Raw genomic sequence first — 16,414 nt, 5'->3', positions numbered from 1 at the left:
TGCTTTTTAAATTACATTTAGCTTAGGTTCCACCAAGACAATTAGACGTGCTGGGGATTTAGCTCAGCGGCATAAGCACCTTTCTTGCAAGCAGGCAGTCATGAGTTTGATCCCTGGTACCGATTTAAAAAAAAAAAAAAAAAAAAAAAACTATACACATACAAGTTTGCATCTTGCCTACTAAGTTAGAATTTTGACCCAACAAATCTTTCTGGTTTTATAGAAGAGGTAGAGTCAAATGGCATTGCCAATTTGAAGGCAATATTTTAAAGCTAAAGAGTTAAAATACTTGCCCAATGAGCTAGAACCTTGATTATAAATGATGTAGACATGTAACATCAGAGAGATCTGTTCTCTATGGATTTCAGTGTAATATGTGCCTGTCTGATGTATATAGTGTCGTTTATCGTATAATCTTTTTGTACAAAGGTCCTATTGTCAGTACTAGTGACAAGTAATTGTACATCATAAATATTACCCATAATAAACAAGCATCTCTGCAAGAATATGGGAAACAAGATGTTCATGTCAAGGAATGCAATTATTTCTCTTTCTAAGTTTTAGAAATGGGGTGCCGACTCCTACTGTTTTCAGAGAATGCCCATGTGATATATGTGAGATACATTTCTAGCTATATGGTGATGTGGTTTTTTATTGTCCCTGGGTTTTAGGCTTATTTAATTAACTTATATTATACCAATACCAAGGCGAACGTTTCCAATAGGATATTTAGCAGAATGAATATTTAAATACAAAATACATTTAACTCATAGGCATTTTTACTTTTTTATATACATAATATAAGATTAAAGAAATACCTTTGATCGACCATAGCCCTTGCTTATGGAGACTATAATTTTCACACTGCGCCCATCTTTATGTCCAGATGTATCACCTGCATCATCTAGCAGAATATCTATCCAAGTTTAAAGAAACACACAAACAACAGGATACCATTAGCTTGGATCTGTTTACTGTCTCTGTTTTCTCTCTTACAAGTACTTGTTTTTTTTTTTTTTTTTTCATTGTTCGGTGAAATTTGCTCCCACTCTAATCAAACTTGCTTAAATACCTCACTTTCAAAAGCATATATTACAAGATGGGGATAATGTCTCAATCTAAGGACACATTTCTGCTTCCAATGATCTTCACCAAGGTGTTGGGCTATTGCCTTTAAATGAGGAAATAACAGATTTTTTAACTTATTGCAGATAGTACCTATTAAAGACAAGACAGTATTCAATCACCATAACTGTAAGTCAACAGCAATCAAACTTTTCTATCCAAATTAATTATCCAAGATCAATACCCATACAATTTATGAATTCAGAGGTGCTGAGACTGACAACTGAAATTATTTTCAAGACTTTGGTACATATGCAGCTGTGGTACTGCTTGGCTTATATCTATCATTATTACATAGTTATTGAATTGTATCTCCCTACAGGAGAGTATTAATTATTGCTCTCTTATACCCTTTATGCTAATAATTATAAAGCTAAAATAGTACTTTAAGAGTAATAGTCTAAAAGCAACAAAAGAATGATAAAGTTTCCTAAACTTAACTTATACACACAAAGTTAAAGATCACATAGTTTCTCTTACATGAAAAATTATATATGCCTATAGAAGAGAACAGAAAAAAAAAAGAAAAAAAGATATTTTAATTTAACCTAGGTAAGGAATCTAAAGCTGTGCATTGGCTTAGTAGAATTATTCACGTTTTATATGTTCTTTGGCCTGTTAATTTGCTTCTTAATCTGCATATATGTTAATTTTATGAGATCTTATAAATATGGGAATCTGATACTGGAAAATCAAAAGGAGGACAGAGGAAATGGAAAAAAAAGAATTGAAATTTGTTATGTACATATACCAATTCCCCACAGTGAATGTAATCATTCTGTACTACAAATATGTATTAATAAAAGTTTTTAAAAATGCTGGTTTTTAAATGTGACTGGATTAATTTTCAAAATATATATCAAGTTAATGTTCAAAATATACTATAGTAGATTAAAGTCCATATATATTTACCATCAACAGTGATGCTATTACTGAGCCATGCTTATTATGAAGACAGTGTTTTGTGGATAAAGAAAGCTCAGTTACGTGCTAAAGGGCATATGTACCTGGTGACAAGCTGATTCAGTTGTTCTAATAATAATTTAGAGAGACAAAGGCTGTGACTGAAACATCAAAGAGATAACTACTTAAAAAGAGGGCTCCTGAAAATGGAATGGTTTCTATTATATTAATAATTATCCATATGTAATTTTGCTGATACATCAGCTTCATTGGATTAAGAAAAGCATAGAAATTTAGTAAAGCTTGATTATAGGTGCATTTGCATATGTCATGAAGATATATGATTGTGGGTGCTATACAACCCTGTCATATTTATCTTTGCCTGGTTCCCAGCCACTGTGAAACAAGCAGCTTTACCAGGCCACTCCCCAGTGCCAGGAAGTTTCTGTCTTGGAGCCATTGACTGGATCTCCTAAAACTGTGAGCCACATTAAACCTCTCCTCTTTGAAGTTGTGGGTGTCAGGTATTGTGGCTTATTGGCAAGAGAAGCTGTCTAATACAACTGTGCTGTAAGATGATTCAGGTACAAAATAACTTGAAAGATATTAAGATTTTCTCTAGGAAATTTTATCAAAAGCAATCTCTGTACTAGAATTTAACTATTTTTGCAGTCTTAAATTCACGAAATGTTTATTACCTTTCCCACACAAAACTCAAACTCTAGAGGAATTGATTCTATTTGGCATAGGAGAGTAACTACAATACCTGTTACCACTACTTGTGAGAGAGGACTGGAAATTTGAGTTCAGCTTGGCAATTTAATGAAATTCTGTCTCCAAATAAAATTTAAATACTCATAAATGTCTAGTGATAGAGGTTAACTTAAATTAGGGGATGCAAAGCACTGGATTCAGTCCTAACAATACCACAAACAAATAAATTATATTTACATACAAAAAGATTATAATTGAAGAATTGAAAATTCTTTGCACCTTGAATTATTACACATTATATACATCTAACAAATTACTGTAATGTACCCCATATATTGTCTTGATTTAAAAAGCTCTCTTAAGTATTATTTTAATTCTTTTTATCCTAATTTTAGTAGTTTATAGTAGTTTGCATTGGTTCTTTATGCCTAAGCTTCTTTTAGTTCATGATCAAATTACCTCTTTAACATTTTGCTCTACTATAAATATCCATAAGTACTCAACCAGTACTTATTAAGAATAAAATGTACAATTTTCATAAATATTTAGCACATGTTTATCAAGACAAAAGATATCAAAAAGTATGCTAGGCACTGGGAATAAATACCAATGTGAGAAGAAAAATGAACTCTCTGCTTTTTTAGAATATGAATTTTCAACAAAGCAATAATCAGAATGTATTCAGTTCTTTGCTGAAAAGAACCAGGGCAGTGAAATAGTAATCAACAGAAGGGAGTTCTAGACAGATGTCTAATCCTGGAAGGCTTCCTTGAAGAGGTGATGCTTGAGTAACACCAAAAGACTGAAAAATGCTAGTTAATTGGAAAGCCTCGGAAAGAGGTTCAATCAACAGAACAAGTGCAATTGCTTTGATGCTAGAAGTCAAGGAAAGCAAGGGATGGTATAAAATGATGTCAAAGCAGGCAGTCGTCCATAGAGCAGGGTGTTTTTCCTGATTTCTGATCCCCATATCTGCTCAAGTAATTTTTGGAATATGTCATTCTTTTGTTATCATACTAACTCTTGAAAACAAAATTTAAAATACGAAATTTCTCCTGACACTAGATATCCCACCAAAGCCTCTCTTGTGGTCATAAGTAGGAAGTTTCGAAGGAAGTTGGATTATGGCTTGTAAACATGAATTAAGTATCTGTGGAACAAAATTAATCCATGGGTTAGAATCAGCATGGTTCTGGATGGCAGCATCCAAAAGGCTGGTAGCATAGATGGGGTAAAAGGTAAGGCAGCTGCCTGCTTTTTGCTGCCTTCCTGCCTGCCATGCCATGAACTGTTTTTCCGCTGCCAAGCCCCGCTGCCTGGGAGCCAGCTGACTGCGAGCTGAAACCCTGCAAACTGTGAGCTGAAATAACACTTCTCTCCTTTAACTTTGGGTCTCAGGTATTTTATCCCCGTAAAGAGGAAAGTAACTTAGACAAGGAGGGTAACCATTAACCATTAAATGAGAGAACAGCCATTCTTGCTTTTGTATATGTGGCTACTGAAGCAAAATTAATGCAATAGTTTAAAAATCTAATAGTAGAATAATCCAGGTCTCAGTTGGGATATTACTGCTTGTTATCTGGTTGCAAGATTTTGAAAAAATTACTACAATCAGTTTTTTAAAATCTCGGTTTCCTCATTTGTAAAATGTGGCTTAAATAGCACCTACTACTAAGAGCATAACAGATCATGCTTTCAAAACATTTTACCTTTCAGGTTTAGGATGTTTTGCTGTTATTTCTCTCACCTATATGCATATTCTAAATTCTCTTATCGATAGTGGGAGGAATACATCATGAACCACGCTGGGTCTTTCCTGCTCACAGTATGATCACCTGAAGAAACAACTTCCAGAATTGAGAAGAAAGAAAGAAAGGAAGGAAGGAAGGAAGGAAGGAAGGAAGGAAGAAAGAAAGAAAGAAAGAAAGAAAGAAAGAAAGAAAGAGACAGAAAGAAAAAAAGAAACAAAGAAACAAAAGAAGAGAAAAGAAAAGGAAGGAAAGAAAAGAAAGGAAAAAAGAAAAGAGAAAATAAGAAACAAAAACCTAAAAAACTTTAAGGAAAGGGTCCTGTGTACTTTATATTGGCAAAAGAAGACATGGGCCAAAATGTTTATGAATACTGTTATCCTAAATTACAGAAAGTTCCAGTTTGTCTTTCTGGAATAAGACAGGATCTGGAATATTTACATTTTATTTTAGAAAGGGTATCATAATAGCAGCTTTAAACATTATGACTTTTTGAATAAAAGTGATTTATTTAAATATGCATTTTGTGTCAACAAAGTTGTGTCATTTCTCTTATCTGTTTCTTCCTTTTCCTTCAATGTTTTCTCCTATAGTCCACATAATTTAAATCATTGGAGCCTCAATTCTACAATTCTGAAGCTACCCGGGAACATGTATACAATTGGTATCAGAGTGTCACCTGGTGGTTGTGCTTTGCAATTGCTACAGGCCCTCAAGGAAACGTTTCCTAAACTAAATCTTACATCCAGAAAATGATTCGAGGCCATAGGAACACTTATATTTTATAATTGAATATTTCATCAGATATTAAGATAAATTTACATCATAAGATTGTTTGCTATATAATCTAAACGGTACCCATGTTCCATCATTAGTACTGCTGAATACAACAGAACCCTTTTGTCTGTTGAAAAGTTAATGGAGCTGCAGACTGGGTGATACAAAAGCACTGTGTTCTCTCTTGGTATCACCGTGCAGGGCAATGTCGAGGAGACCTTAGAAACAGGCGTTGTACACATAACTCTACTAAATGGTGTGGAGTCATTATTGTATTCATGAGAATTAATGAGCATTACTGAGAATATTAGGAAGTAGTGACTTTTAAAAGTGGAAAAGTGACTTTTAAAAACATTATTAGAAAACTGTACCTCTAAGATTCAGTTTCACAGAATGTCCTTCAAAATTAAAAGTTTGGTTAACTGACAAACAACGGGGACTATCTCTGAGGATGAATGTTAATACCTTAAGCGGTTGCATGGTTTTCTAAATTCTGGCTCTCCTGTCCCTGCTGACCGTGGGCGTGCTGAGCTGGGCAGGCAAGCACACTGACTCACCTGAGGTGACAGACTCCGTGATGTTGAGGTTGTTGAGAGACAGCCCCAGCGACTGCCTGGAGGAGGAGGAGGATGTGCTGCTGGCGGACTCCGATGGAGGCCGAGTAGGCTTGGCCGCGTTGCCAGTTTCCGCCTTCAACCGGTCATTTTCTGCCTTCAGTATTTCAATTTCATTCTGTTACAAAGATGCAAAACATGAACCACAATTTTGGCTAGTTTGAAAAAATGTCACCAAGTCTGTGTCAGAGTTTATCAATTTTCTGCTAAATAAAGCCTGAGGTAATATGTTAAATAAACAAATTATGGAAACAGAGTTTCCTTCCACAGAAGGAAAGGTAAGCCATTCTGTCTCTTGCATTTATATGTTCTGAAGTCACAAATACAAACAGAATTATTAGTAGTAGTAACATTTTTTGTGGCGCTTAGAACAGAATTCAAGGCTTCACCTGTGCTAGGCAACACCATACACTGATTTTTACCCCAGTACTATTTTTTAAAAAAAATACCACATTTTGGAGAAAATTTCCAGACTTGGTCTCATTTGAATTAAGAACAATATAGCTGTATAGCTCCCAACACTTTCACTTTAAAGTGATATAAAAATCCCATTGACAAACAATGCCACTTTTATTTCTGTGGATTCATGGAAAGTAGGAAACAGAACAAAACAAGAATAGTATCAATAAGGTGATATAAAATTACTTCAACATCCTAGCTAACCCATGAAAACGTTTGTGTTTTTTCAAAACAGGATGCTCAGCTTATAAAACAACAAAAGCCTTTTTATGAATATATACAGCGGCAGCTGAATCTGCTCAGCACTGAGCCTTTCTTATTTCAGTTGTCTGTGGAACCAAGTGATTACTGGTTTACAATAATAAAATGAAAACTTAGTCTGAGCACAGACCGGCTCTGAATTTAGCCTTTAGATGTTTCCAAAAAACACAAAAGCTTTACTTTTACAGATGGCATCCTAAATCATTGTACTTCTGTGTTCAGAAAGCACATGGTGAATTTCTACAGCTTCCTCGTTTTCATTTTGCAAGAGAAAATAGATGAAGATATTTGAAAGTCAGATCTAACAAGCATTTTTTAAAAAGCCAACATAAGAGTAATTCATTGAAAAGTAAAGAGGAAGAATTACGGTTTCTGTAAAACCAGCTCACAGTCTGAACCCAATCAGGAGTCCAAGTGCTTTGAATGGCCCTTGATTTGAGTACAACTGGCCACTTCCACTTTCAACTCTGGATTTGAGAAAATTTCTCATTTGGTATTAAGAACTAAGTTGCAAAGATCGAATGAACAGAGCGCATTTCCAGAGTGGATCTGAAGTGGAATTAATTGTTGGTCGCTCAGAGAAGCAGCATTTTCATTTCTCCATTTGTTCCCTGAAGGTGCTTCGGCACTGACCTGCATCCGATTCATGGCTTCCCGGATCTGATCCAGGTGATGAGCGGAGCTGAGCGCCTCCAGCCGGATATCTGTTAATTTTAATTCCTTTTCTCTGAGCTCACTTTTCAGCTGCAGAATTATCTCTGCCTCAGCCTCTGTGCATTCACAGATCCTGAAGGAAAGGAAAAAAACAAACATACAAATTTGGTGGTGCAGGGGAGCCAGCAGATTAGAAAAAGCCCTTTTAAAAGCTAAACTGCAACACTATCCAGCAGGTACAGAAATTATTTGCTGCTGGCAAAACCTAGAGGCAAACAGGAAGTTTTAGCAACAGTAATACATTCCTAGGTTCAAAACCGAAAGTGGTTGCCCTTTTCTTTTAATCTTTCCTTGCTATATTCTGAGGCTTTAAAATGATCTATTTTTATGGAATGCAGTAAAAAGTGATTTACATTCCTCGGTTTCTGATATTTACAGAGCAGTCGAATCATAATAGTACTACATTTCATTCCATACTTTTCGAGGAACATAAACATCCATTTGCAACGTGTGAAATATTCTGCTTTTAAAAACCAAGGCATTATACATTCAAAATGTTGATTTTTTTTCTTTTGTAAAACTGCAAACAATAATCTTATTTGCCTCACCATGATCTTTCAGTTAGTTACCATGAAAATTGAATATAAATATTGTAGAAATAATTAGAGAGATTAGTTTTGACATTTAAATAATGGATGAATGTTACATAAGCTTCTTTTTAGGCCCAGATGATTTGGATCATCGCTAAAGAAGTGAACACACAAACTCCAGCCCACACTACAAGGCTGGGTAGGGACTGTTGGGAGGTCATATGTATTACATTTTCATTGCTTTGTTGTTTTGTTTAGTGAGCAGGTTTGTAAATCTCTACCAAAATTACTTATTTCATAAGAATTAGTATCTTTTCCATTTAAAATTTGAGAACTAGGTTATTGATCACAAAGTATAAATAACTCATGTTTGTCCACATAGGTGATGCGATTACGTCCCCATAGTGACAATTCCATTTTACAGTTTTGTTTGTTTGTAGTGTTTTTGCCTTTCTGAGATAGTTTCACTACGTAGGTCAGGCTGGCTTGAACTCACAGTAATCCTCCTGCCTCAGCCTCCCCAGTGCTGGAATTACAGGCATGCAGTGCCACACTCATTCACGTATTTGACAATGATACTCATTGTCATGGGTACACAGGAAAATCTGATTTAAATAGTAAGTGCTAGAAAAAGAGTCATCTTGTCATCTCAAAGCATGTTCCTACATACTGAATGCTATTTTTTTGCAGTACCAAATATTGGGTTATGAAAGAAATGTCATGTTAAATTATCTAACAGAATGAAAAATGAACTACAGGTTAGTTTTAAGAAACTAAATTTTAGTTGGAAAATACAAAGAGGAGAAATTTGTGGTAGAAATGCATGCAAGTGATTTCACAAAAAGCAAAAGCTAACAGTGCTAGGTTAGAACCTGTTTTTTTGAAGTTTTCATGCATCACACCATTTTACCGGGATCTATGCTTGTAGATCACAGGGCCATTTTGCCGTTTCTTTGGTGGCCAAACAAGAGGTGACCTGCATGTTTGCACAGTTAGATAATGGATAAATGAAAGTGAAAAGAAGGATCATGATGTAGACAAGCACAGAATGAGATTGAGAAACATTTGATTCCAGTGAAACATTTGATTCCAGTGATTCCAGTGTAACAGTGAAACACTACCCATGATTCTGACTAAGATTTGAAGGTGATTGGTAGTGAAAAAGCACAGCCCATCGCATTTAGAACAAAATCATGGGCTTGGCCTGAAGTTGTTTTTAAAAAGCAGGTCAGTATTTTGCACAAGGAAGGACTTACGCTGAGGCAGAATGAGACGGTTTCATAGATGTCGACCCACAATCACCAGCATTATGGGGCAACTTGGGCGATGCAGGAAGGGATGAATCTGTCAGCTCTTCAATGTCAGAATGTGAGGAGGGAGGCTTGGTGGACTTTTTCTTTCCGAACGCTTGTTTGAAAGAGCTTCTTAGCTGAAAGAAGGACAGAAATTACCTTTCTTGTCTATTTGCACTTTTGAGGGGTATTGCTTTGGGGCGTTAGTTGCAGGTGCCATCCTAGCCACTGCCTGGGGTCAGTATATATAAGCAAGTATTAACAGTTGCAGCACAGTATCTCTTGAAAAAAGACATTGCATTTTGTGTTTTCCTTTTATTCTTGTATTAATGCAGCGCAGCGCAAACATGGAAGGCTTTAAAACAGTGCAAGGTCAAGGGCATGGCTGTCAGAGCACTCATTTAAAACTAAGTACCTTGAAGGGATCTTCATTCCCAATGCTTCGCTCTTCAAGGCAATTTGTTTTAAATGGCCACTTTAGCGCTACAATCAAGTCCTATCCTGCTGACAGTACAAACTTAAAAAGCAAAATGAAATCAAATTCACCTAACACTTCATTAATTGTGATTTTCTATTCAAATTTTCAATTCCCAGACTATTCAAAATCAGAATTGGTATCCCCTGCAGCTCTATTCATAAAGTGGTTTTACTTCTCTTTAAAATTTGAGATTAAAATGAAAAGACACAAAGGAAAGACATACAAGGTAATCTGTTTTTAAAAGGTATAAAAGCCTACTGCCAAAATGAATAGCATTCATGCCAAAGGTAGGGTTTTTTGTATAGATGCATGCCAAATTGTCCACGGTTTATATTCACCTCACTTCCTCTAGAGTTCACCTTGCAGAAACATGAAAGAATGTGGAATTACAAATCAAGGGAATGAAGGCTGGTCAGTATTTTAAAATATTACCTGCATAAACATTTGTTTAAACAAAAAAATTTTGCATTATTTACCAAAAGCACTCTGGTAAAATCCTCTGATAGTTTTGTTTTGAGTTTCATCAAGAGTTGTATTTTATTTAGAAATCTCTCTTTGTTTCATGGCATTAAAGAAATCCTTCATCGTTTTAAAACTGTCTGCAGTGAATAGTGTCTTCCCCTCAGTTTTTAAGCAATTGCATAACATCATCGTAAATTACGATGAAAATTTCTCAAACTTAAAGCATAGTTTTTTTCAAGTGTCTACAGTTTTTCCACATTCTCCTGGCAAAAAATAAATAAAAACAAAAATCAAGCAGACACTAATGTGGCTGACTTCTTATGTTCCTAGTTTGGTAACGTTTTATTCATTCTGTTGGCCCTGGCAAGCCCAAGAATGAGGTTGCTCTCAAGGGCTCCTTGCCTTTTACAAATTTGATTCTCCTTTTTCTTTACAGTCATCAGTGGCACCACCACAACTGCCATCGCCTCTAAGACCACCATCATTATCATCATGCTCCAGCATCTTCCTCCCCACTCTGACAATAAACACCAGCTTTTAGTCCCAATTTTCAGAGTGAACACTCTTCATCACTTTGCCCTCCTAATCTCCGTGATGCGTGGAGCACTGGGGGTGCCAGTCACTTGAATGGGGCTCTGAAAACTTCCACAAATTTCTACAGCCACAAAGAGAGAAGATTGAGTCACTATGCAATGATAAGGTAATAACTGAATTAGGTGGACGATGAGGGCTTACCCAGTTTTTCTTTTTCTTCTTCTTGGAGTCAGCATCATTACCACTGCCAATACTGGAATGGCTGGTGGCACTGTTGATACTAGAAACACTTTCGGAGGAATGCTGTCTTCTGATGCGGAGATCTAGCAACACATAGAGAGTATCACAGTCATTCAGTCTCAGTCTGGAAGGATAAATCCTTGAGGCTTTTTGAGAGGAAGTTCTCTAACAGTGTTCAACAAGGTTTTGTACAGAGCATGTCAGTACAATTTTGGTCTTATAAATTTAATACTGTATAACCATATTTGCTTTAATTAACTGAGTTATCTACATTGAGATTCAATAGGAATCTCATGGGTCTGTAGCACTGCTGGTTTAATGAGTTCTGAGTTTTATCCAAAAATAAAATGCTATGCTAGTGATTTCTACTGAATACCTGGATCAAACAACAATTCCAAAGTGATTTATTCCAAATGATTAGTTCCATGAAGTAAGTGGAAATTCATAATAGGATGAAAATTAATTCTGTCTTTTTAATATTTGTGCTTTGAATAAAGTTATCAAAGCCAAATATATTAACTTTCCATTCCATTGAACTGTACCATGTTAGAGCCAAAACATAAGCATATCATCTCACAGATGAAGAAATTCAAGTACAAAGAAATTCAGTAACTTGACCAAGGTCAAAGAGGCACAGAGAAGATCTTCTAAGGAGAATCTAGGCAGGCTGAATTTGTGAGTTAAACATTTACATATTTATGACAATGCCACACTTCCAACATACCCCTAGTCTCTGTACATGAATAGAATAGCAACACTAACCATAATGCCTAGTATATTTCCAAACTCTTTAATTTTATTCTTTAATGAATGAAATGAATCTAGCTACTAAATATAATTTGCATAAAGTCATGTAATTGAAAAATAGTGGTCACACTCATAGCTAGACTGTTTCTAATATCTAGTGTGTTAGTACTGCTATATACACAAGATATTTTGAAGGTAATAGCATTTGATACTTAATCATTTTAAAAGTACAACTTATTCCATAGAATTAGCTTATAAGATTCATTCATAGCTATTAAATTAAAATCAAAATTGAAGTTTTATCTACTCTCATTAAACTGGTATTAAATGTTAGTGAGACACAGTACTTATAAGATCACATTTGCTTTCAGGGCATTCCTATTGGTATATTTAATTAGTGTCAGTGCATATTAACCAAGCAAAGAATTCTCTACAGAACTTGTAGAATGTTAAAAAAAAAATACTATGAAATAAATTTTCAAATAGTCTCCAAACAGAAAATTGTTTAAAATCAAGCCTGTTCAGCTGACAACTTTATTGAACAGTAAAAATGACCCAAGGCAATAGGCTATAAGTATGTACAAAAATGATTAAGATGTATATATATATATATAAGTGTACATACAAATATATGCACATGTGTGTGTATATATATATGTATATATCCACATTCATATACATAAATAGCAATAAATATCTTTATTTTTCCATTAAGGAAATCATGCTGACAAATTCTATAGGAGGAAAAATATAGCTATTTTTCAAATTACCTAAGTTTTGGTCATTTAGAATTATTTAGAAAATAAAGATGAAAATGTTTACTGATTTTTACAAGCCAAAATGTTACCAAATTCAAAACCTGAATCAAAGTACTTATTGGTGCTATTTTTATTAAACAATAAAATACCCTTTAATCATTTAGTATAGAAGTCATGCAGATAAATAATAGAAGAATAGGTGTATTTTTTCATGTTTTAAACTTTTGATGCAGCTAGTAATTAGCTTTTCTGACAAAGATATAGTATTTTATAGTTTTTACTAATAATTAACTTTCATAAATAGGGCAAATAAAATATCAGAAAATTCTAGTTTTAATTATATCGATAACTAATAAGTTGCACTTTATTTTTATTAGCTCCAATTTAAAAGTAAATTACAATAACTATATAAATGATCAAATACAACTGAATTTGTCAATAAAGATGATCAAAATCATACTGTCAATATTGTCACAGCAATCTTTGAGACATCATAATACTAGTAAAGGAGAATTAACCAATACATATCGACAACTTGAATGAAGGGAGAATTCTATTTTCAAACTGTACTTCAAGTTATATATTTTTTTCTCTTATGTAATTTTCACTTTACACCTTCTGCATCAGTTCTGTCCTAGCTCAGGCCATCAACATCACTTGCCTGGTGTACAGCAGCTATAGCAGGCCTAGTTTCTCACTTCCCAGCCATCCTATACACAGGAACTAGGAAAGTCTTTTTAGAAGAAAAACTTCATTTTCAGTTTCTGTCTTAAAATTTTTCAACAGACTCTATTTTAATTAAATTAGAAAAACTCTAACTCAAAACATGGGCAAAACTGTCACTCAGACAAAGGACTTCTATCTAGAACATATAGAACTGAAAAAAATCCAGTTACACAAATTCAAAGAAACTTCCCAAATGTCCATCAATCAAGGAATGGATAAAGAAGATGTAGTATCTTTATACAAGGGAGTACCACCCAGCTATAAAGAAGGGTAAATTCGAGGCTTTATGAAGACAATGGACATAATGAGACAATATTCATAACTGAAATAAATCAGACTTGCATGTGCGAAGTTCATATTGTCTTTTCTTTTTAAAAAACTGAAAGAATAAATAAAGTCCAAAATGTAAAAGAGATATTGTGAAACTGAAAGGGAAAGAAACTGCTTAAAGGGAAAGAACAACTAGAATGTGGGAAAGGAGAAAAGAAAGAAGGGAAAATATCTATCTATCCATCCAAGATAAATAGTTACACAACCAATCTCTATTAATTCATTGAAAAGGACAATGTATGCCTTCATTGTTTAATCAGTTTTTCATATATATATTTTGTAATCTGAACAACTACTATGAAGATAATATGTGATATATTAACCATTGTTAATCTCTTATTATTTTGTTTTGAAATTCTGTATCACTTTTATTCTTTTTTTCTTTATAAAAAAAACCACATGGGCAAACAGACCTCAATAAACAGAAAATAAACAGGTCAGACCTATCTTCCCAAATATGCTCTACTTATTCAGCCATGTTCATTATCTTTCTTGTGTCAGTTCTGGAACGTTCTAATCACTTTTGTGCTTCAAGGCCCTTCCTGCATCTTTTTCCTCAGTGCTTGCAGTACTATTTGACAGTTATCTTTAAATTTTCCCTAAAGTGTTGCTATCATGGAAAGGTCTTTCCTGGTTGTTCAAGCTCTAGCAGTTTACCCAGTATCCTTTTCTTTCTGAGACAACTTATTCTTATATATCTTAGAATTTGAAAATATTTTCTGCTCTGTCACTAAATAGTCCATTGATACAAAGACCAAATCTATTGTGCTTCCTGTGACTCCTAAATCCAAGACCTTGTACATGATTATGCAGTGGTTGCATAAATTTATTCAAATTATTCATTTATTAAATGTACCTACCATTATTTCTAACAAATGTTTGCTATGAACAGAAATTTAATGTATGTTGCTAAACTGGCCTTCGTAATAGTTAAAGGAAAACTCATGTTTACATGGAAGTAATAACTTGAAAACAATAGTCCAAACAGAATAGTTTGTGCTGTCATTGATTGTTCATTTTTATGATTTTATAACTTGAATAACTACTTCTGAGATAGCAATATGTAATATATCACCTAATGATGATTTACTAATGTTATTTTTTCCATGTTATTTTTTTTGAAATTCAGAATGATTTCTACACTTTTCTGTTCTTTTTTAAAAATGAAAAAATAGTATATTGAGAAAAAAATATCATAGTCTCAACTTTCAGCTACATAGAAATTATGTTTGCTATAATAGTTTTTATGTGCCTTTCATTGTAGCGAATTGTGAGTCTTTTCAGTACAGTCATTCATTTGTATCTTTTTTATTTAGATATATAATGGTGCCAAAAGTAGAGCAGACACTTTAAATATACTTTTAAATGAATAGATTCTATTTTACTCTAGTCTCTATATATTAGACTTTGCTAATAAATTGTTATAACTAACTTTAGAGAAAACAGAATGGTAAAGTAATGTATTTGTGTATGATTTTTGCGTTTATGAAACTATTGCTGCATTCCAAATATTTATATTAAAATCGTATGTTAAAACCTTTATGACAAAAATAGTCTCAACTACTGAATTTCAGTATGATTTCAAATATAAATTTATAGGTTACCCAACCACCTGAATAACAATGAAAAATTCACAATTAGTCCAATTTAATCCTTTTTCTATATAATATTAATGGTTAGTGTGATAAAATAGTACTAAACTCACTAAATTTAATATTAATTAGTATCTATTCAGAAAAAACACCTAAATATTTTGTATATGGTCAAACTTTTATAAATAAGTATTTATAAAATGCTTATTTTTATAAGTAATTTTTGGTTTTAAAATAGAAAAAATTACTTTTTAACATTTTTCTACTCTACTAGATACAATGTATTATTTTTTTCACTTACCATGATCTCTCCCACATTTCTGAGCAAAGGAATTATTATCTTTTAATTCAAGCAGGTATATTTTGCTACCTGTTGCCTAAGAGAAAAGAAATCCTTCCAGAAAGTTTTACTTCAGTGACTTCTACTGTATTAAAGAAGGGATTAAGCCTTTTTAAATCCCTTCTGGACCTATTTATGACATGAAGATTTAGAACATAAGCTGCTATATTATGGCTCTAAGATAAGCTTTAAATACACAGTAATTTTCCATGTAGCTTATAAATCAACTCCCCACATAGAAAGCTTCTAAATTCTTAAGAAAAGTAGCCCATAAAAAGTAGTTTGTCTTTTAAATTAAGTATACCTCACATTAAATGGTTGTTTTCCTAATATTTAAATTCAACTGTACTTTGTTAAATTATGTTATTCTCTTCTGTAAAATCAGAGTAAGATCCTTTTATGTGCAAGGCATCATCATAGGTCCTAGGATGCAAAAACAAGCCCTTTTACTACGAATCAGGAAAGCAGATCTTAAAGTCACTGAACTATAATGTACATCTGTAAGACTAACTACAGATTTTTCTGGTAACCTACATTAGTGATTCTCATCCAGTTTAGGGGGAAAGTATATTTAATGCCTTCCATTTTCCAAAAATACTGTATGCTGAATAAACAGGGTACTAGTTTCTAAGGGAAATTAACAGGCTGTATTAAGAACTTACATGTAAAGAATTAAAAGAAAGTTAGTATCGCTGAAATTTGGCACATAGTATCCAAGAAAAAAGTAAGTCAAGAACATCTCACACACAGTCAGCAATCACTAAATATTTTTGGAATGAATAAAGTTGGCCAAGAAAGAAAATGTCCTGTTAAAGAGCTCGTATTTCAACTGAAAGGCAACGCGATACCTACAGGCATAAGTTTTTAGATGACTGCTCTGGCTTTGCTGTGAAGAAGAGTGGAAAGCAGGGTAAACCTAAGAACAGGAAGCCTAAGTAAGCATCTGTGGTCACAGTTCACAAAAGAAATGACAAATGGTGATAAAGTATGAAAGAAAGTGAACAAATCCAAGAAATAGTTAAGGGTAGAATCCATAGAACTCACCGATGTATTGAATCGGGAGACGTAGT

At 33.7% G+C, this 16,414-nt stretch overlaps 1 protein-coding gene across 8 annotated transcripts in view; it reads right to left on the bottom strand.

Moving 5' to 3' along the window:
• Positions 1-16,414, bottom strand: part of Nav3 (neuron navigator 3) — a 747,442-nt gene that overhangs the window by 25,625 nt on the left and 705,403 nt on the right. For 7 of the 8 annotated variants that reach the window (XM_063255189.1, XM_063255188.1, XM_063255190.1 and 4 more), the window contains 6 exons: positions 10,813-10,934; positions 9,954-9,974; positions 9,102-9,274; positions 7,235-7,388; positions 5,825-5,999; positions 819-916 (listed from right to left, as the gene is read on the bottom strand). In XM_063255189.1, the coding sequence (XP_063111259.1) occupies positions 819-916; positions 5,825-5,999; positions 7,235-7,388; positions 9,102-9,274; positions 9,954-9,974; positions 10,813-10,934 (743 nt within the window). The remainder of the gene's footprint in view (positions 1-818; positions 917-5,824; positions 6,000-7,234; positions 7,389-9,101; positions 9,275-9,953; positions 9,975-10,812; positions 10,935-16,414) is intronic. The other variant, XM_063255187.1, reaches the window with a different exon arrangement.

This window comes from Cavia porcellus, unplaced genomic scaffold (genome assembly GCF_034190915.1).
Source record: "Cavia porcellus strain 051 isolate PalLab524CR breed Dunkin Hartley unplaced genomic scaffold, mCavPor4.1 scaffold_8, whole genome shotgun sequence".
Taxonomy (NCBI): domain Eukaryota; kingdom Metazoa; phylum Chordata; class Mammalia; order Rodentia; family Caviidae; genus Cavia; species Cavia porcellus.
This window is presented reverse-complemented; position numbering and strand designations above follow the sequence as displayed.